A 22554-nucleotide genomic window follows, 5' to 3' on the forward strand; every position below is an offset into this window, starting at 1 on the left:
CTCCTCGCCGCCCGCTCGCAGTCGCCGCGGGACAGGCCTTGCGGCGCCAACCAATCGCGTGCCAAGATCGTTTCCTCCGGCTGCACCCCGACCAATGGAAGTACTCGGTGCTGAAGGGTGCCGTGACGAGCAAAGATGGCTGCGCCCACGTAAAACCGGCAGCAGTGGTTGACCTTTCTTTTTCCTTCTTGTCGCCTGGCCCCTGGGGTGGCAGGCTGGGCGCGAGGACCATGCTGGGTCGGACCCTCCGAGAAGTGAGTGGAAATGGCTGCTGAGGGCCCAGGGAGGTCGGACAGATTCGCGGAGCCCGTGGACTCGGAGTCCAAGGCCCGACTGCGCACCTCTGTCAGCCTCGCCGCCTCCTTCCCTGGAACTGGGTTGGGGACTCGGCCCTGTGGGTCCTCCGGCTGTACTCTCCATACCGGTTCTAGAGTTAGGACCTTAGCAGGGGAGACTTCTGTACCGCGGAGCTATGGGGTGGAAGTGTCCACCGGCTTCTCAGTTACACGTTTGCCGATGCTTATAGAGCGGCTGTGCCAGAGGCGGGGGGGTCTTACTGGTCCCCTTCAGTCTCTCTTCTGTCCCCAACACTCATTTGATGCAGTTCTCAGGAGCCCAGCAACTCTGTCCCTGGCAAAAGTCAAACGACTGGTTTGCCCCTCCTCCCGCCCCCTCGATCTATTCATTCTCGGCGCTCTACCCGCCACTGAGATGCCCGATTCCTTTACCGTTGTCTCCGTTTCCTGGGCGTCACGTTTTAACTCTAGGCTGTATTGGCGAATGTCTTCTGGACGTGTCTAACAAATGTCCCGTAAGCATCTCAGGCACCATTTAACCAGAGTTGGCTTCATCATTGTAGCAGGACCACCTCTTTCCTCTCAAACCTCCATCTTAAAAAAAAAAAAGCACACCACACCGAAACTTGATTTCTGAATTCTTAATAGTCTTATTAATGGGACAACTGTTATTCTAGTTGCCCTTAGATTCTTCTTCATCTTTAGCATCCGATAAATCACTGACCCCTGTTAATTCTGTCTTGCAATTATGTCTGGAATCTGTCCTCTCGCTTTATCCCTGCTCTTAGGGTTTTAATTCAGGTCTGTGTTTCCTGGCCTCCATCTCTCAACCTTTATATCTGAATGCAGGCGCACTGCTATCAGGATCGCCTCCAGCCCTTGTTAAAACTAAGTCGTGTCCCACTGAGGCAGGGCTGTGTGTGTGGTAAGGCTCAGAGTATATGGTTTAACCAAGGCTCCAGGTGACTCTGCTTCTAAGTAGTGGTTGAGGACTTACCCTGCCTTCTATCTTCACCTGGAAAGTCTTTTCCTCCCACCTGGCAGCCTTTTAGAAAACTGTAAATTATGAGAACTTTTAAAGTCCACAGGCTTAAAAAGTCCCCCCCCACCCCCCCAAATAATTATTGTTTTACCATTTTAATTGCATCTGGCCTTTACTGTCAGTGAAGAATCCTATTTGTTCTTTAAAATAACTAAAGAAAACTTGTTTTAAAATGAAATACAACTGAACAAATATGGTCTTTTTCTGTTCTCTTCCGGTTCAGCTCCCCCTTTTATGTGCTACCCCTTCATCAGGCTGTTGAGTGAGGCATTATGAGAAACAGCTTTTACATCAAGGGGGTAAAAAAAACATTTAGGGGAACTGACCCAGGGATATACCGGAGGTTGCCCTGGCATGATTGCTTTCATTCAATCACTCCTTTAACAATTACTTATTGATACTGTGTGCAAAACATTTGGTGGTTATTTTCCCAACCCCAAGTATATCTTTTGTCCACTCTGTATTTTCTCCACATCATTGTATCATTGCCCCCTATTCTACCAATTAGAGATTAATTTAGTACACATTCTATTTTAAATGTGTAAAGATGCCTGGAAAGACTGAATGATCTGTTCATTAGTTCAATCAAACTTCTCTCCATCACACCCTAGTTGAGATAATCAACTGAAGAAAGGGAAAATTTGCTGGGGAGGAAATTAAGGGGAGGGCTAAAAACTATGGAGTTTTAGGGCAATTTGGAGGACCTAAGTGTAGGCTTAGGGCAACAGAGAAGCCCTGGGAGGAAGCACTAAAAAGAGCTAAAGTGCCAAGTAGGAGATAAAACTCCTGTTTGTAAATTTTACCCAGGTACATTCAGGAAGGGGAGGAGTCTTACTTTTACCTTCCTTTTTTGTGGCATGACCCCCATTGTTTCTAGGAGCCAGACACCAGGCTAATATTAATTCTAAAGTTTAATTACATATCCAGTAGGAGTCCAGGAAGGGAACTGCTGGGGTCTCTGCTTAGGAGTCTCACAAGGCTGAAATCAGTGTGTCAGCCAGGGCTATCTGTAGTTTAATTTTACAACGCAGGGTCCTCATTGGTTGTTGGCAAAATCTATTTCCTTGCGGTTTTAGAACTGAGGTCCCCATTTTCTTGCAAACTATGTGGGTAGTAGAGTAAATGGGCTTAAGGGCCTGGAGATGTGGAATAACTAGAATTGAGGTTTGGGAGGTTATAAGATATTGGTAATGATGTAGTCGGGGCTATGACCATGTGAGTTGGTCACTGGGGTGAGGTGAAGGAAAAGTGTGTAGAGTGAGGTCAAGAACTGAGAGGCCGGGTGTCAGGGTACATGACTTGAAGTTCGAATTTGTCAAAAATAGCAACGGGAGCCATATTAAAGAAGATTACAGTGAGCTAGCTACTAAAATCTTCAATGAGTGAAAAGGAGTAGTAGAGAGACTTGGTGCAGTACTTACTACACCAGTGAGGGTGGTATAATCACCTCCAAGGCCTGTGCTTCAGATGAGCTCAGGTTTTGAAAGAAGATGGAAGAGAAAGGCATTAAGGACCTAGGAGGATGCCTGCTCGCACATTCCGTTCTCCTTTGGACTCCGGTACATGGTAGGTAGGACCTAAAACAGTAACCCCTTGAGAAAGCTGCAGGAGAAACAATAGCCTCAAGGAAAAGCCTAGTTTCCAATAGAGGAAAGAAGTGCCAAGGAGGGAGAATTTGTTTTTTAACAAAAAGTTTTATATTTGATTTCATCCTGTATTCAAGATATGACACTTTTAATTTTTTCCCATGAGAGCCGTACTATTTATATCTCATATTCCTTATGCTCAATCCAGTCTAGCTCATTAGCATCTTTGTTTTCATTTCTCTTCTCCAATTCCCTTACTGACTTTCTCAAATCTGGATTTCCTAAAAATGGTCCTAACGAAGATCAGCACACCATTTAAAATGAGTGCTCCTAGGCAATCTCATTTCATACAACTGTAGCTCCTTCTTATTCTCATACCAGTTGACACGTCAGAAAGCAGTTTACCGGTAGTGGGCATTAGAGGACTTGAGGCAAAGGAGAGAAAGTGGCAGACATAATTTTCCCGTTACAACTTTGCCATGGGGTAGGCCTGCCTATGAAGCTCTCTGTTTCTCTCCTTTTGGTGTTTACTAGTTCTGACTTTTGTACCCAGCCTAATACTTTCTTCTTTCTTTTCACTCCATACTTATAATATTAGAACACAGTGCTATCTTTTTATTTCTCTCTAGCTCCTTTCTTGTAAAGAGTTTACGTTTCATACAAAACATTGAACAGAAATATCTCTTCTTGTTACTAGGTTACTTCCTTTAAGCCAAGCCCAGCTGCCTCTCTCCATCCCTGAATCACTCCCCCAGACTCCCCATGGCAGTTCTTTCCTCCTCTTGTCCATCAGCATTAGGTCCTCCCAGTGACCTATTGCCACAGCTTTCTCATTTAAAACCCTCAGCCCTAAGAATACGACTGCTTTGATGATTTATTCAGCAGCTGAGAGCAGATTATTTGCAAATTTTCCTCCAAATGCAGACTTTTTTTGCTTGATGTATTTAGGACACGTGAAAATACAGTCAACTTAGAGGACAAACTAAGCTCCCACTAGTACAGAAAGAAATGATGAAGGAGCATATGTTAAAAAAACTGCTTCTACCCTTTACTATTTGTGTGACTTTGGACAAATCACTTAACCTTCCTGAGCTTCAGTTTCTTCATCTCTAAAATGGTGTTAATAATATTTAACTTCTGTGGTTGTTTTAAGGGTTAAATGAAGTAATGCATGTAAAGCCAACAACAATGCCTGACTCTTGGTAAATACTCAATAAATGTTCTTCCCCAGCCCCCTTATCTCTGAGCTCCCATCTAATCCAATCCTTTTTGTATTATCTCCCAAACTGGTGTTATCTTTGACTTCTTATTGATTTACTTTACCTGATAAGTATGTACTTATTACTTCTGTAGGAAGTGTTAAATAATTATCTCTTCACCTCAGGCTGCACTTGCTATCAACATACAGGTTCTGATCACTTGTGGTACAGTTTATTTTATTGCTTTCTTTACCAGTCTTCCTAATGTAGCAAAGACAGGATTTCAGAAAAGCTTGTTTGCTTTTGAATCCATATTTTCTAAGCATTTCTCTCAGTGCATAATGGCTTTTGCTTGAATTCTGCAATAAATCTAAAGATCTACCTAATAAAGATCATTTATTTAGAGCCATGAAGTCCTGTATTGCCTTGTCAAGTTCACTTCTCTTTTCTTTCTCTATGGACTGCCTGTGTTGCTGCTAAGCTACTCTCTGTACACAATTTGCCCTAACCCATGCTTCACCCATGCTGGATCTCTACTTCTACTGGGCACGATGGTTCACCTAAACCATTGCTCTTGTCTCTTCAAGCTTGGCTTAGAAACAGTTACTTAGCTAGGCCTGTGAAAGTGGTGTCCTCCAAACCATCTTCAAGCTGATCAAGGTATTACCCTGATTCAGTACACTAAGTGTAGAGTTGATAGGTTCTCTGGGTTTTGCATCCAAGAGATTCCACTCTATCTGCCTGCCTCAGTATAATATTTGAAACTTTTGCAGACTCAGCAAAGGGTTTTTGTACTTATATATTATAGGTTTCTGCGGCACTGAAACAAGGCCAAATTACTCCAACTGAGCTCTGTCAAAAATGTCTCTCCCTTATCAAGAAGACCAAGTTTCTAAATGCTTACATTACTGTATCAGAAGAGGTGGCCTTAAAGCAAGCTGAAGAATCAGAGGAAAGATATAAGAAAGGTAAGTTACTTTGAATTATAGTTAATTGTTATGTCCTTAGAGAAAGAGTTTAATTGGATGTAGCAGTCTCCATGTGGCAAGTGAATCTTTTAACATAAAGCATTCCTTTATTTAAAGGAATTTAAAAAACTTGCCATGAGGTATAATAAAAATGAAGCAATTGGATATATGATGCTTTATACTGTCCAACTGCAATAATTTCTAATATGAATTTTATTTCTGAAGAAGTATCTTCACCTAGAACTAATGGTTCTAGGTAAACAACTAGTATTAATATGCCGTTATATCTTGAATTAGATACATCTATTCTTTTGGCTTTTTATCACAGGTCACCCACTTGGGGATTTAGATGGAATTCCTGTTGCAGTAAAAGACAACTTTAGCACATCTGGCATTGAGACAACGTGTGCATCAAACATGCTGAAAGGTTAAGTCTAACTGATCACAACATTAATAGTTTTATTAAAAATAAGAATTTTTCAGTTTAAATTAGAGATAAGATACTAAAGCACCAAGATACTCTCAGACTAATTATATCTACAAAGGAGATACTTAGGATGGAATTTTACCTTTTCACTATTTGCTCTTTCAGAATGCAAAATTATTCTTTAGAAGTAGGCTCGCTTAGTGGATGAATCTTATTTAGGAAATTTTAGCAATCCTGTTTAGGAAAACTCAATAACTGATCACTGCAAATACACTAAGCAACCTCTAACTCCCACTCATTGATAACATGGTAATAGTATGAAGTGGCTGTCATTACCCCTCTTGAATCTTGAGGATTCATCATCCTCTATTGTCCTGTTATTTTTTATTTTCTGACTTTTCTACCTTACATCACTATACCTTATATGAGTATTGTGGTGCTTAGCTTTATTCTTTACAGTTTAGTAAGTCAAAAAGCAATCATGTTTATCAAAGTGTTTGGATCCTAGGAAGAAAATGAAATGGAAAAAGGTTATTCAGAGTACTACATACTAAAAGTAATATTCTGAGGTACGTGCCTAGGTTCCTATGATAGGTAGACTGTTGTTCCTTGTTTTGGAATATACATTAGATAGAAAAAATTTTAATTAACAATAAAAATCTATTTCTGACTGGAAATGGATAAAAGTTACTGTGATATAGCATCATCCTAGAAGAAAAATTCAAGTTCAGAAAACAAAAATATGATTTTGTGATTAAAATCAAATAAATTGGTTACACCTCTGTCATTCAATATTATGCAGTGCTGTTACAGTCAAAGTTTTTAGATTATAAAAATAGTGAATATAGACTGTCTTTGGAAAACACAGTAGTTAGCAGTAGAAAAAACTAGCTAACTTTTGAAAGAAAGTACAATCTACTAGTCAAATTAAGAATAATTAACACATGTCAATATGAATTGCTTAATTGCAGTTTAAAATATTGTTTCTTCAATATGATATATGTGTTCACTGTTTTCTTTCCTATAATAAAAATAACTGAATTTTTTTCAGGTTATGTACCACCTTATAATGCCACAGTAGTTCAGAAGCTGTTGGATCAGGGAGCTCTACTAATGGGAAAAACAAACTTAGATGAGTTTGCTATGGGGTAAGTAAAATTGAAATGCTCTTCTCTTGTATTCTTCCATCTGTCTTTAATTTCATTATGTAGTTTCCTAAAAGTAGTCAGGTAATTCTGTGAGGACTGTCATGCCAGGTTCTCAGTTCCCTCTGTGAGATTATGTTCTGCTCTCTAATAGGTATATGGTTGTATCTCATTTTGGTTTTAGTTTGCATTTCCCTGACAACTGATAATGTTAAACATTATGTGTTTTGCTGCCCGTATATCTTCTTTGATGAAAACTCTATTCAAATCTTTTGCCCTCCACCCCGTTTTTTAAAATTGGGTTGTTTGTCTTATTAAGTTGTAAGAGTTCTTATATATATTCTGGATTCCAGTCCATTATCATACAGGTGACTTGCAAATATTTCCTCCAAATCTTTGGCTTATCTTTTCATTGTCTTGGTACTTAGTAAATCCATGGAGTAAACTTGAACATAGGTTATAAGGACATTGCCTTGAAGCGCTGATCAAAATGAATATCATCAATGAGGATGAAGTGAACATCGTGTACCTCCAGATGTGATTCCCTGAAAGAAACACACCATCAGCTATGCAATTTTCCAGCTGAGAATGTATAAACTAAAGTAATAACAAGGAAACAAAAGACATCTGAACTGAGAAATATCCTACTGAATGTCAATATCAAAAAACTATAGAAGGCTTTGAAAATGTTCCAGATTAAAAGAGGCTAAAGTACATAAAACCTAAAACTTATAGAAAAATGTAGGAGAAAATCTTTGTGACCTTGAGTTAGGCAAAGATTTCTTAGGACACAAAGAACAATTTGTAAAATAAAAAAATTGATAGATTGGACTTCATTAAAATTAGTAACTTCTGGACTTTGAAATGGCTCTTTTAAAAATGAACAAACAAAAACTACAGACTGAGAGAAAATATTTGCAACACATGTATCTGAGAAAGAACTGACATCCAGTATATAGGGTGTCCCCCCAAAATATATACACACTTTAATATATGATAGCTCAGTTTTGAAGATGAAATGTATTTTAATAAACGCTGCCTTTATAATTAGTCAAAGTGTGTGTATACATATTTTGGAGACAGCCTATGTAGAGAACCTTTCCCAACATGATAACGAGAAAACAACTCAGTTTTTCTTTTAATAGGTAAAAGATATAAGCAGACATTTCATTAAAGAATATTTACAGTTGGCAAATAAACACATAAAAAATGCCCTTAGTCTTGGGAAATATATACTGAATACATACTAAAGTATTTAAGAGTAAAGGGCCATGGCAATATAATTTACCCTTAAATGGTTCAGAAAAAAAAAAAGTGTGTATGTACATACACACAGAACACTCAAATGATAAATGAGGCAAGATGTTAACAGTAGGTGAATCTGGCTAAAAGGTATAAAGTACTTTTCATGCTTTTTTATTTTTGTAATTTTTCTGTAAGACTGAAAATTATTTCAAAATTTAAAAAGTAAGTTATTAGCATTCCACTTATAATGCTTTTCTTAAAACTTCTGATTAATAGAGGGATTCCTTCAAAAGACTTATTAACTGAATGTTTGTGACACTCTTCAACTGGAAGACCTTAGTTTACAAGAGAAATCATCTTAAACTGAATTAGATGATCAATTGGAATAAAAATCTTTGTTTCTTAGCAGACTAGTTTTCTCTACTTTCTATCACAAATGCTCTTTCCATCCTTCACCTCCTCAACCATCTAATTAAAGAAAGCTACATCTAAGCAGGTTTCCTACCTTTTCCAATTCAGTTTACAGTGGATTATATACAGTGTCAGAAGCAAATAATCAGAAGATGAAATTTTCACATAAAATGAAAATTTTAAGCACCTTTCTTCATCTCAGATCTGGGAGCACAGATAGTGTATTTGGACCAGTTAAAAACCCCTGGAGTTATTCAGAACAGTACAGAGAAAAGAGGAAGTGGAAGCCCCATGGTGAGCACAAGGATTCAAATTGGCTTATAACTGGAGGAAGCTCAGGAGGGAGTGCAGCAGCCGTAGCAGCGTTCACGTGCTTTGCGTAAGTTGTTTTTTCCATCTGTACTTTAAAACCCAACCTAATACCAGTAGTCATAAAATATAGGCAAAATCCAACAATAGAGAAGTTCATACTTTGGTATTTTTATTTCTTCTTAGTGAGCTATTTGTGTTCAGTGGTGTATCAAAATTATGTCTTATAAATACACTCAGATAACTTTAAATGTTATCTTAAAGTTAAATGTATAAATTAACTTTAAGATAACGTTTAAAGTCTTCCTCTATAGTACCTGATTCTCTTAAAAACATGATTTTATGGATCTTGCAGAATAAGCCAGTTAGCATAAATGGACTTTATTGAATTTCATTTTTTAAATATTTTATTTGGGTGTCTGCTTACTGATTGTATAGATATTTAAGGACTAACTAACATACCATGGCTTTAGCTGAATACTGCTGAGCTAAATTGTTAGCTATGGTTTATCCTTCAGCTAATTCTGACTTTTGCCCAAAACAAAAAGAAAGAAAAAAAGTGCTCCTAGTATGTATGTATCAATAGAATATTTAATATAGTGTTTTTATCAATCAGCAACTAAAAATGTATATCAGTAAGTAAAAGTATTTCAAGTTTGTAGGGAGTTGATTTGCTTACCTGTCATACTTTGTATTTGGAAAGTATCATTCATGCTTTATGTTTTAGTTCCCATTTGTAAAGCATTTCCTAACCACCTAAAGAAGAGTAAATAGATAGTGCTGTTATTATAGTTATCTCTCCTTAATTATCCACTGAAACTAAGCCCTTTCAGAAGCACTGCGAACAATAAATTATTTATATTCTTTACAGCTATGGAGATTTAGACTCTACAGATTTTTTTTTTTAGTTTCCCTGAAATATTGTTAACAAGCAAAACCATTTCATTTTATCTCTGTGAAATTTGATAGCACTGCATTAATATTAATGAGAGTTCTGATAAGTTAGAACTGCCAGATTAGGTGCTCTTTCCTATCCTCATCACCCCACTTAGTGTTCATCTTTCCGAATGAGCTTTGAGAAGATGGCGTTTTGACATGTAATTCGTATGGAAATGTACGTTTTACTTTACATAGCTGTCAGTGAATCCTAATAAGAAAATGTATCCTTTTAGAAATTGTGAAAGCAACAGTCTGATCTTGTGGCTCAAATGGACTGGGTAAGAAAGGCAATCTGCATTTTCTGTAGAACACATGGGCCATGTGACTGGTAGGAGCCTTGTTCAGTCCAAAGTTTTATTCTGGGTGTAGTCAAGAGAAGCACAGACCCAAAGTAACTCCAAATTGAATGGGTCCCAAACTATCAAGTGTTCTGCTTTGTCATCCTCCCCCTCACTTTGATTCATTCTTTCTATAATAATTTTAAAAATGAGACGATTCTTAGAATACTGTGCACCACTAAAAGGAATGAGCTAGACCACTAGTGACATGGAAAGATATCCAAGGTATACTGTTAAGGAGAAAACAAGTTGCAAAATAGCATGTATAGTATGACCTTAGTTTTTATTAAAAGTAGTAATTATATATGTGTGTACAGGGAGGGGCAAAAGTAGGTTTACAGTTGTGAGTACTCAAAGCAGAGTTTATCCTTGTATTATTTATTAATTATTGTATTTCCACATGAACAACTATAAATCTATTTTGCCCCACCCTATATGTTATTTGTGTGGAAGTGTCTGGATGAATGTATATTAAAACTGATAACTAGATTTTTATGGGGGTAGTAATTATAAAAAATTTTATTTTTTACATTACACTTATTAATAGAATATTTTAGCTTTTGCAGCAGGCATGCACACTTTTCTAATCAGAGAAACTTTTTTTCTGAAACAGTTTTTAAAATGTTTTTAATTTTTAATTGTAAAATATACACAACATAAAATTTACCATCTTAACCATTGTTTTTAATATGTTTTTATTGATTTCAGAGAGAGGAAGGGAGAGGGAGAGAGAGAGAGAGAGAGAGAGAGAGAGAAACATTTCTGATGAGAGGGCATCATTGCTCAGCTGCCTCCTGCATGCCCCCCACTGGGGATTGAGCCCACAACCCCGGGCATGTGCCCTGACCAGGAATCAAACCTCGATCTCCTGGATCATAGGTCGATGCTCAACCACTAAGCCACGCCAGCCGGGCTCATCTTAACCATTTTTAAGTGTAAGTTCAGTAGTGTTAAATACATTCACATTGCTGTGCAACCAATCTTCAAAACTTTTTCATTTGCAAAACTGAAACTCTCTACCCATTAAACAACAGCTTTCCGTTTGCCTGTCCCCCAGCCTCTGGCAACCACTCTTCTACTTTCTGTCTCTATGAATTTTACTACTCTAGATATTTCATGTAAATGAAATTATGCAGTTTTTGTGATTGACTTATTTCACCTAGCATAATGTCCTCAAGGTTAGTTTTTGTGGGGGTTTTTTGTTTGTTTTTTAATAAAAGCATATACTCCGAGTTTTGGGCAAAACAATGAACAGACACTTCATAGTTGGGTAATACAAATACAAATAAATGTGAAAAATTATTTTAAAATACACATTAACAAAGCTTTTTGGTTATTAGTTTAACCATATTTTAAGAACTGCTAGCACTCAGTGAAACAATGAAACATTAAACACAATGTGATTCACTGCAGTTGGGACTATAAATTGACATAACCTTTCTGATGAGTAATTTGACCGTATGTATTAAGAACTTATAATAACAGGCAGATTCTTTGGCCCATTAACTCTACTTCTTAGAAGCTAACTTAAAAAATAATCAGACATATGAGCCAAGATTTATGTTTAAAGGTATTTGTTATGAAGTAATTAATTATGCAATTATTATTCTAGTTGGCAACAACATAATGTTTAAATAAATTAAAATACATTTCTATTCATGATTATAAATGTGGTAGAGAAGGGCTGTATCTGACTTTCTGGGAAGGGTGTGTTCAGTTGGTAAAAGCATACTGTAAAATTGCCATTTAAGGGAGGTATAAGACTTGTATGTATATTGATAAAATGTACTTTAAAATATTGGAAATTGCCAACTGATATGATAGAATATTTTAAATTTTCAGTAATTTTAAAGATATAACAAAAGGCTCATGATAAGCAAAAAAGAGATGGAAACATGATTATAGAACGACCTGAACTATGAAAGAGAAATGCATTTTTAAAAAGTTAATATGGCAAATGTTAACACTGTTTGCCAAATGTTAACACTGTTTGCCTCAGGATGGTTACCGCTTACCCTTTTCTATATTTTAAGAATTCTCTGAGATGAGCATGCTTTACTTTTATATAATCAGGGGGAAATACAGTTTTTAAATGTGCATTTAAAAAGGTAGATTTCAAATGTAATTACATATATGTCAGTCTTCTAAAGAGAATTCCATTTAAATTCCAGGGCTTTAGGATCAGATACAGGAGGATCAACCAGGAATCCAGCTGCCCACTGTGGGGTTGTTGGTTTAAAACCAAGCTATGGCTTGGTTTCTCGTCACGGTCTCATTCCCCTGGTGAATTCAATGGATGTGACAGGAATCTTAACCAGATGCGTGGATGATGCAGCAACTGTGTTGGGTAGTTATATAATTCCATATAGTTTCAAAATATTACAGTTTCACCGTAAAACAATGTCACTCCCAAGTATTTTTCTTTACAGGTGTACTGGCGGGGCATGATTGCAAAGATTCTACCACAGTACAAGATCCTGTTAAACCATTTGTGCTCCCCAGTTTGACAGATGTGAGCAAACTATGTATAGGAATTCCAAAGGTAACTCTTCCCTTTCATTACTTTACAGAAATACTGTCAAGTCAAACACAGAGCACAGATTTGGGAAACAGACTGCTTGGGTTTGAATCCTTGCTCTGCCGCTTTTATTAGCTATGTGACCTGGGCATGTGCCTTAATCTGTCTAAGCTCAATTTCCCTATTTGTGAAATGGGGATAATAACAGTGTTGATTTCAGAGAGTGATGAGGTTTGAATTAGATAACCATCATGGGGATGTAATGTAGAGCATGGTGACTATAGTTAATAATACTCTATTGCATATTTGAAAGTTGCTTAAGAGGGCAGATCTTAAAAGTTCTCATCACAAGAAAAAAAACTGTATAGTTACAGATGTTAACTAGATTTACTGTGGTGATCATTTCTTAATACATACAAATATTGAATCATGTACACCTGAAATTAATATAATATGTTGTATGTCAATTATACCTCAATAAAAATAATTAGGTGATCATGTTAAGCAAGGGCTATAAAATTTTTCTGTAAAGTGTCAATTAGGTAAATGTTTTAGGCTTTGTGGGCCATGCAGTCTTTATCATAACTACTTAGCTCTGCCACTGTATTGTGAAAGCAGCCATAGACTGTGTGTAATCAAGAGTATGGTTGTGTTCTAATAAACCTTTATTTTCCAAAATAGCTGGCAAGTCATATGGCCCACAGATGGGCAATAGTTTCTTAATCCCTGATGTAAAGGACAGAGCCCAAGATATACTTTGCATAGTAAAGGATCAATAACGTTGCCAACATTACTATTAGTAGTAGTATTACTACTGCACTTATTACAATACCAATTGAGTAAGTATTCGTACATGAAAGTAAATATATTAAATTACTGACCTTTAATTTTTCTTTTTAATTTTGAGCTTAGCAATAATTTTTATTTTTTAATCCTCACCCAAGGATATGTTTATTGATTTTAGAGAGAAAGGAAGGGAGAGAGAGAGAAAGAAACATCAATGTGAGAGAGAAACATCAATTGGTTGCCTCCTGACTCAGGATCTAACCCGCAACCTAGATATGTGCCCTTTCCGGGAATCAAACCAGTAATCTTTTTGGTGTACAGGATGACACTCAAAAGCAACTGAACCACCCAGCCAGGGCACTGATACTTTTTTGGGTAATTTTTGTTGTGGGAGACTGTCCTGTGCATTGTAAGATGTTTAGCAGCATCACTGCCTCTGCCCCTAGAGGTAACACCCCCACTATACCACAATCCCACAACCAAAAATGTTATAGACACTACCAATGACCCCTGGTTGAAAGGAAGAAGATAAAATTGCCCCCAGTTGAGACCACTGCTGTAGAGAAATTTTACTTTCTTTAAAATCTTCAATTAAAGTAACAGCTGTGCCTTCTTTTAAGGATTTAGAGAGAGCACAGGTTATAGAAACAGACCTAGTTTAGAATCCTAGATCCTATGTTTAGCTGCTATATAATATTAGTAAAGTTACTTAACTTCTCTAGTCTCTATATTTTTTATTAATAAAATGAAAGATAATACCTACATCATGGGATTGTTAAAAGCATTAAAGTATAAAACCTTTGGAAAGCATCCAGCAGAGTACCTGATATATAATGAACATTTAACAAATATAAGTTCTCCAACCAAATCGCTAATCTTTAATATTGTTAATCCAGCTCATATCTAGTACTGAGCTTGTCATACCATGAACACTCTTAAATTAGTTCAATCTTTGTGGCTACCTACTAGCAGTTTAATCAAATTTTCTAATCTATTGCCAAAGGTCCTAGAGTATAAAGTTTTATAAATCATCTATACAGATGTTCTAATTTCTGTTCTTTAACTTTTTTCCAATAAGGAATATCTTGTACCAGACTTATCAAATGAAGTACAATCTCTTTGGTCCAAAGCTGCAAACCTCTTTGAGTCTGAGGGGGCCAAAGTAATGGAAGTGTCCCTGCCCCACACCAGTTATTCAGTCGTCTGCTACCAAGTATTGTGTACGTCAGAAGTAGCATCGAACATGGCAAGATTTGACGGGCTAGAATATGGTAAGATGGCTGTGCTTTGTGTTTTTAAGGTAGTTGTCTCAACATTGGAAAAGGTTTACTTATTAGTGGCTTAAAAAAAATTATTGCCCAAGATAATGTTAATAATTTAGAGAAGTAAATCAGTGAATCCTTTGTCATTTTAGCATTATACTTACACTATTCATCATTAATATCTCTGTGTGTTCGGTTCACCTTTCTGAGCTGAACACCTTGAAGGGACAGTATCTTATCTTTGTATTCTCAGTTCATCTAATGTAGTGATTAGCACATAGTAGATGCTCAGTAAACATTTGAATGCATGAATGAACAAACAAATGAGGGAGAAACAAATGATGTTTCCCTCTTGGTTATTTTCTTCTCTCTCCTTGATTCCTGACTGGTCAGTCAGTCACAAGGCAAATAAGAGGAACCATTAAGGACAATCTCCCACAATTTTAGTATTGGTCACAAATGTAAATTTAGGTCTGCCTTTCAGCCACAACTCTACTTCCTTTTCAAGTAATGTTTATCTCTTTTTGTTTTCAGGTCACAGATGTGACATTAATGTGTCTACCGAAGCCATGTATGCTGCAACCAGACGAGAAGGCTTTAACGATGTGGTGAGAGGGAGAATTCTCTCAGGAAACTTTTTCTTATTAAAAGAGTAAGATAATTGGTTTAGGAATTTTCTCCATTCTTAAAAACTCAACAGTAAGGTAGTAAGTAGCAGGTCTTATAAGTTGAGATAATTTGCTAAAGAAGCAAAATCCTTAAGACTTGAATTAGAAATCCTAATTAAAGGCCTATGGTTATTTTATAGTAATTTTGGTTCCTGTTAAGAAACAAAAAAATTCATGTTCTAGTTAAATAATTAGTACAAACTAAATAGTAAACCCTGAAGGATTTTGGACTCATTAAGTGTTCCCTGACTGTTATTGCCATGTTGGCTTATTGCTATTAGAGCCTTAGGTAGGAAGTTACATTGATGTCTCTTGAAAAATCTAGTGAATCAGCTTAGTTTTCCCTTCCATTATGTACCCGTTTGCTCCAAGAGAGAATTCTGAATTATTATAACTCCTGCCTAGATTGTCTTCAATATATGTTTATTGACCATCTTGTGAAGACATTATTCTAAATGAAATAAGAAAAAGACAAATACTGTATGATCTCACTAGCATGTGGAATCTTTTTAAAAAGCCAAACTCATAGAAAGAGAGTAGAATGGTAGTTGCTGGGGGCTGGGGGAAATTGGGAGATGTTGGTCAAAGGGTACAAACTTCCAGTGATAAGATGAATAAGTTCTGGGGATCTAATGTACAGCATAGTTAATATAGTTAACAATACTGTATTGTATGCTTGAAAGTTGCTGAGGGAGTAGATCTTAAATGTTCTCACCAATCTCTAGTGATCCCTTGAGCTCTGTGTGCTCCTTTCTCCTATCCGTTACTTTGCTCTGGCAAATTGTGGCTGTGTGCCTCCCTGAACTTCCCATCGTGTGCTCCATCACTGAAAGCCCCTTCCCCCACTCTTAAACTCTGTTTAGGGTCCTCCTCTCTGGGCTCAGGCCTGAAAACTGCCTGCAGCCATTACTCTAGGGAAATCAAAGGGCTTTTCACTCATTTGCTTCTGTTCTCTCAGAGCCCCCTCTTCTGAGTTCCCTCTTCCCAAAGCCTGGTGTCTAAGGTCTGAAAATGGTGGTTTCCTTTTGTCTCATTTTCTAGTTGTTTAATATGGCAGGATAAGTCCCATCTCTCTTACCACATCATTGATGGAAGCAGAAGCTCTGCTTCTGAACCACATTTAAAGGAGGAAGAAAATTAATAGAAAACAGAAGTATTTGTTCTTTTATAAAATTTAGGTTTGGGGAATGCTGTTAATACATTATTTAAGCCATCAGTTGTCATTGTGTAAGTTACAGGTGATGCCTGCATTCATCTCTATGGACTCTGTGGTCAAATGATAAGAAAGACATCTGATATTTCTATAGCATTCTTTTAGGATAAAACAGATTTCACATTTTTATCTCATTGTATTTGGTCTGCAGTAAGACTGGAGTTGTGATATCCGTTTTTACAGGTGAGGAAACTGAAGTTAAAATAGTTATTATTTTTGCCAGCCTTCATTAGTAGCTTCAGAGGGATTTAAAGATTATTTTTTTTCCCTTTTGAAAAAATTGAAAAGTATTATAATGAATACTCATAGGCCCTTTGCCTGGATTCACCCTTGTTAACATTTCTTTCCATTATGGACTTATAGTAAACTTCTATGTCTGACTAATTCCTTAATCTTTTAAGTAAAGTAAGCACCTTTCCTTGAATTGCACATTTCCATCCTGGGCTGGGCCTATCCATAAAATACAAAATTGCAAATACAGTATACTTTCCCCAATATCTGTTTCCAGAGCCTGTTTTCTAGTGTCTAATTCTGATGGCATATTAGAATTTTGCAAAACTTCAGCATCCTACTCATTAGTTATCCTCATACTATTGATGAAATAAGACATTATAATAGAAAGAGGATTGGAATGAGCCTCCAGGGACCCATTGCTAGTCCTTCTTCTTCCACTGCCAATCTCTGTAACCTTTGCAAATTCATTTAATTACTATACTTGATTTTCCTCACCTGAAAATGAACATTCTGGTTTAATGGTGTCCCTGGAAGTGTTAATATTTTGTGATTATATATGCAGAATTGCATCGAGTAGTGGATTCTGATTGATTAAATTTCAGACTGACAGACTTTTTAAATGACATCGCAGTTGAACAAAATTCATTTTTATGTGTTGTTAGGAATCTTTGTGGTGCCTGCTCATAAAAACCAAGAATCCAGTGATTCTTTAACAAGCCTTATATATGAGAATTGTTCAAAAAAATAACAAAAAGCCCTTGAAATTAAAATATCTATTTTCCCCCCCAGAAACTATGAGAATTATTTCGTCAAAGCACAGAAAGTGAGACGACTCATTGCTAATGATTTTGTGAATGTTTTTAACTCTGGAGTGGATGTCTTGCTAACTCCCACCACCTTGAGTGAGGCAGTACCGTATGTGGAGTTCATCAAGGAAGACAACAGAACTCGAAGTGCCCAAGGTGATATTTTTACACAGGCTGTAAATATGGCAGGTGAGGATTCTCAAGAATGTTCTGTATTTCTTTACATTTTTAGGTAGGCACCCTGGTCTTCAACTTAGGTTCTAGCTAGATTGTTTCCTAAAGGCAATTGCTAGTCCTTCTGGAATGATTAGAAAAGTGTGTGGGGTGAATACAAGTATTCACCCCACACACATACACATATTCAGAATCAGTCCACTGAATAGCATATTTTTAAACTTATATTTAAAAATGTTCAAACCTACAGAAAAGTTGAAAAGTAGTATAATGAATACTCATATGCCCTTCGCCTGGATTCACCCTTGTTAACATCTTGCCTCTTTTGTTTTCTCCTTCCTCTCTTTCTTTCTCTCTAGCTCTCTCTCTTTCTACACACACCTTTATCGTGAGTCTTCTAAGAATAAAGACATTCTCCTATATAACTACAATTCCATTATCATACCTAAGAAGACTAACATAAATACAATAATTTGCCAAATACAGTCCATATTTAAATATTTATATTTTAAATTTAAATAATTAAATTTTCTAAAATAATAAATTTAAATTATCAATTGCATCAAAAATGTCTTTTATAAGTTGTTTTGCCCCTAATATGTACATTCGTTTATGATGTCTTTTTAAATCCCCCCAGTTCTCTTTGTGTTTTTAGAACCACATCAGTCTGTATCATAATTTTTATTACAGTCATCAAACATAATGTAGAACACTCAAAAGGAGGTGGAAAGTCCATTGTACTTACCTGTGCTTTTGCTTACTGTGTTTATTTTTCCCTGATATATCAAGGTTCTTTGTTTTATCATATCCTTTCCGTTTAGAGAAATTCCTTTAGCCTTTCCTTTAGGGTACATCTGATGGCAACTAATTCTCCTCGCTTTCTTTCCTTTCATTTTTAAAAATTATTTTTGCTATAAATAGGATTCTATTTTGACAGTTCTTTTCTTTAGCACTTAAAAAATGTTGTGCTGCTTTCTTCTAGCCTGCTTATTTCTGATAAGAAATCCCCTACTTTTAACACTTTTGTTTTAAGTGACATTGACTTTTTTGAAGAGCCTAATTCACTTGTCCTGTAGGATGTCCCCTCCATAATTTGGAATGTCAGATTGCTTCCTTGAGATTGGGTTGAGTTAAACATTTTTGGCAGAAATACTACGTATTGTTCATGTCAGGAAAGAGTTAACATTAGTTTGCTCCACTTTTGGAAGCTAAATTGAACCCTTGGTTAAGGAAGTAACTGCAGATGTTTTCCTTGTAAAGTTACATTTTCCTTTCTATCAGTTATAAGCATTTGGTGAGGTGATACTTTGAGACCATGTGAATATTCTATTCCCCAATAAACGTGAACCTAGTTTTAGCATCCATTGATGCTCCTTGCCTGAGTTGATACCTAGAGAATTACAAAATACTGACTTTTCTACTAGAGCATTCCATCTGTATATATTAATTAGCAGTCTTCTCTAAATAGCTTTCCTTTTTTTAAAATTCAATGTATTATAAGTAATTACTATCATTATTGTGTTTGCTGCTCAAATTGTCCCAGATTTAGTCAACAGGAGCCCCTTCAAATTGCACGTATCCTTCAGACCTGTCCCATTAATTTTTGGAAACTTTCTTATTTTATGGCATAACAAGATATCCCAAGATTTTATAAAGTGGTACCTTGGTTTTCGAACATCTCCGTTGACTAACATCTCAGATTACGTATGCCATAAACCTAGAAGTAAATGCTTCGGTTTTTGAACACGCCTCGCAAGTCGAACGTGCCACATGGCTTCCACTGAGTGCAAGATCCTGAGGCCTAGCTGTCGGCTATTGATCCCTTGGTTTTGGAATGTTTCAGAACTTGAATGGTCTTCTAGAATGGATCACGTTCTAAAACCGAGGTACCACTGTACTTTCTCTGCCCCAAACCTGGAATGAAAACTACCCTGAGCTACTATTTCTTACTTAACAAATTGGGAAAATTTACAAGCTCAACAGTATATTCTCTTAGCAAGACTGTAGGAAAAAAGCACTCATTTTGCTGATAGGAGTTCAAATCTTTTTTGGAGGGCAATTTGGCATTATCTAATTACATATTTATTTATCCTTTGGTGAAGCAATCCTCTTTGAGAAACTTTCAGGAATACCAAGAGACGTGTACAAGGTAATTCACTAGGGCATAGTGTGAAAAAGCTAAGTACTGAATACAACCTAAATGCTGAACCATAGAAGAATGGTTGAATAAATTACAGTAAACCTGCACAATGGGATATGTGCGGCTATAAGAAAGAATGAAGATGTTCCCGATAACAGTGATTTTCAACATACAGTGGTACCTCGGTTTTCAAATGTAATTCGTTCCAGAAGACTGTTCGAGTTCTGAAATGTTCGAAAACCAAGGCATTGTTAAGTGAACAAAGGAAGGTACAAAAACATGTATATCATATAATTTTTGTTATTTTTTTAAACCTTATCCTGTCATGGACCTACTAGCATTGGAAAATGGAAGAGATCTTTGCTGCTTTGGATGGAGAGTTAATCAACTAATAGGTTTCTTCTTTTACTCAGGATTGCCAGCAGTGACTGTCCCTGTGGCCCTCTCCAACCAAGGGTTGCCAATAGGACTACAATTTATTGGACGTGCATTTTGTGACCAGCAGCTTCTTACAATTGCCAAATGGTTTGAAAAACAAGTACAATTTCCTGTTATTCAACTTCAAGAAATAATGGATGATTTTTCATCAATCTTTGAAAATAAAAAGTTAGCTTCTGTTTCTCTAAAACAGGAGTGACAAGTATATCAGACAAATTAAAATGACTTAAAGATTTTATATTCTAGGAAAGTCAAATGATCTTGCTAAGCTCTTGCAATTTGGTTCATTGTCAACATAACCATTCCTTGGAATCACTGTTTAAAATTCTTGTGATATAGGTAATTATAATCTGCCATCATTTATTAAGCATCTGCTAAGTGCAAAGTACAGGATTTCTACTGTAATTCAAGACACGTGTTCCTGAAAAATGATGCATTTTGCAAAAATGTTCATTAAAAAGAACAGAGCTTATTTACTTTATTAGGTATATTAATGTTGAATAACTATGTTGTACACCTGAAACTAATATAGTATTGTATATTAACTATATTTTAATTTTAATGAAAGGAAAAAGAAAAACAGCTTACAGTAAAAATAATAATAAACTTTTAAAACTTATACATCTTTGTAACCAAAATGTTAACAAAAACAATAATTGAGGCCTCCAGAGGTCATCTGGACAACCAGGCAAACAGGCAACTAACTCAACATGTGAGGGAGACTGTCTCAGGGGATGTTGCAAAATGCACAAAAACAATAAAATGGGAATATTTGCCTTTGCCGAGCAAAGCAGATGTAAGAGGAGCTTTGATCACAGGAGGAAGTGCAACCTGCTGGGGCCCAGAGTCATGCAAGACTGGGAGCATGCTTTGCCCCAGGTGCAGGCACTCCTTTTATTTCTTTAAAAATAGACCACTGACTGAGAACTTTCCTTCATGCTAAAAGTTAAAATTTTACTTCTGCTATTCCAGAGCCCCATGTCAAGGAACCAAAACAACTCCATCTTACACTGAGCTCATTCTCCTATTAACCGATCACAGATGAACTCAGTGATGTCACAGAAACATTAATTGTAACATAACAGACCATATTGGACTTAAAACTTTGGTAGGTTGTGCAACACGGTTTTAGTGAGAAAGTTTCAATGTATAGTATTCTCCCTCTCCTGAGGGGAATACATTCTAAGACCCCCAGTGTATCCCTGAAACCACAGGTAGTACCAAATCCTACATATACTATGTTTGTTGCATATCTATGATAAAATATAATTTATAAATTGGGCACAATAAGAGATTAACTACCTGATAATAAAATAGAACAATTATAACTATAAGTTAAGTGAATATGGCATTAGTAAGTAAAATAAGGGTTACGTGAACACAAGCACTGCAATACCATGACAGTCAATCTGATAACTGAAAGAGCTACTAATTAATGGGCAAGTGCTGTATACAGTGTGGATATGCTGGACAAAGGGATTACTTTTGTCCCTGGCTGGTCAGATTTGGACATCTCAAAATTTCATCACGCTACTCAGAACACACAATTTTAAACTTATGAATTGTTTATTTCTAGAACTTTCCACTTAATATTTTCAGACCACTAGTAACTGAAATGATAGAAAGCAAAACCACAGACTACTGTAGACAAGTAATATCCAATATGAGAAACTTGTAGATAATTTGGTGAGGATGCCAAAGAGAGGAGTCCCGTGGCATCCCTTAACCCAGATTCTCTAGTCCTTATAATTTCCTTCCCCTATTGACTTTCTTTACAAGTTCTCTTTATTTGGGCCCCTTGAGTCCAAAGAGACTTTTAAATGGCTAAAATTTAAAAAAATAAATCTGATGAAAACCATACTACCCTCTATATAAAGTTTCATCATTGACTTCTTTGTCTTTGCCAGAACATTGTTATCACATGTTGGTCAGGCATTCTCACTTGTCACTTACTGTCAATAAGTATAAGTAGGAAGGTGAATTATTATTTAATAAATTCACTTTAAAAAATCTTTTCTAGCCACAGCCAGGTGGCTCAGTTGGTTGGAGCATCATCCTGTACACCAAAAAAAAAATGTTGCAGGTTCGATCCCTGGTCAGGGCACATACAGGAGGCAACTGATCAATGTTTCTCTCTCTCTCTCCCTCTCTCTTTCTCTCTCTCTTCCTCTCTTCTCTCATCCTTGGGTGAGAATTAAAAAAATCTTTTCTAACTATGAAGTACATGAGGGAAAAATATAAGAGGTGAAACCACTGGAATGTTGCATGGTAGGAATTTAACCTGCCTGTTAGTTTTCATTAATAGTTTTCTCTACTCACTGGGACCCTCCCACTCCCAAATAATCAGTAAACTTTATATAAAAACTTTCTGTGCAGGCCCTTCTACATTTTGACTGAACCCCTGAAAGAG

At 36.4% G+C, this 22554-nt stretch overlaps 1 protein-coding gene across 2 annotated transcripts; it reads left to right on the forward strand.

Moving 5' to 3' along the window:
- The first annotated feature begins 144 nt into the window (after positions 1 to 144).
- Positions 145 to 22004, forward strand: QRSL1 (glutaminyl-tRNA amidotransferase subunit QRSL1). Of its 2 annotated transcripts, none has more exons than XM_016217545.2 (11): positions 145 to 254; positions 4932 to 5091; positions 5420 to 5518; positions 6570 to 6666; positions 8522 to 8698; positions 12077 to 12252; positions 12335 to 12447; positions 14288 to 14480; positions 15006 to 15123; positions 17376 to 17581; positions 20120 to 22004. In XM_016217545.2, exons 1-11 carry the CDS (start codon positions 231 to 233, stop codon positions 20341 to 20343), a joined length of 1587 nt encoding a protein of 528 aa, XP_016073031.2. In that variant the 5' UTR covers positions 145 to 230; the 3' UTR covers positions 20344 to 22004. The 2 variants fall into 2 exon arrangements, with proteins under 2 accessions (XP_016073031.2, XP_016073032.2); XM_016217546.2 differs by lacking the exon at positions 145 to 254 and adding an exon at positions 2723 to 2904.
- Positions 22005 to 22554: the final 550 nt, after the last annotated feature.

The sequence above is a fragment of the Miniopterus natalensis genome, chromosome 5 (genome assembly GCF_054644295.1).
Source record: "Miniopterus natalensis isolate mMinNat1 chromosome 5, mMinNat1.hap1, whole genome shotgun sequence".
Taxonomy (NCBI): Eukaryota; Metazoa; Chordata; class Mammalia; order Chiroptera; family Miniopteridae; genus Miniopterus; species Miniopterus natalensis.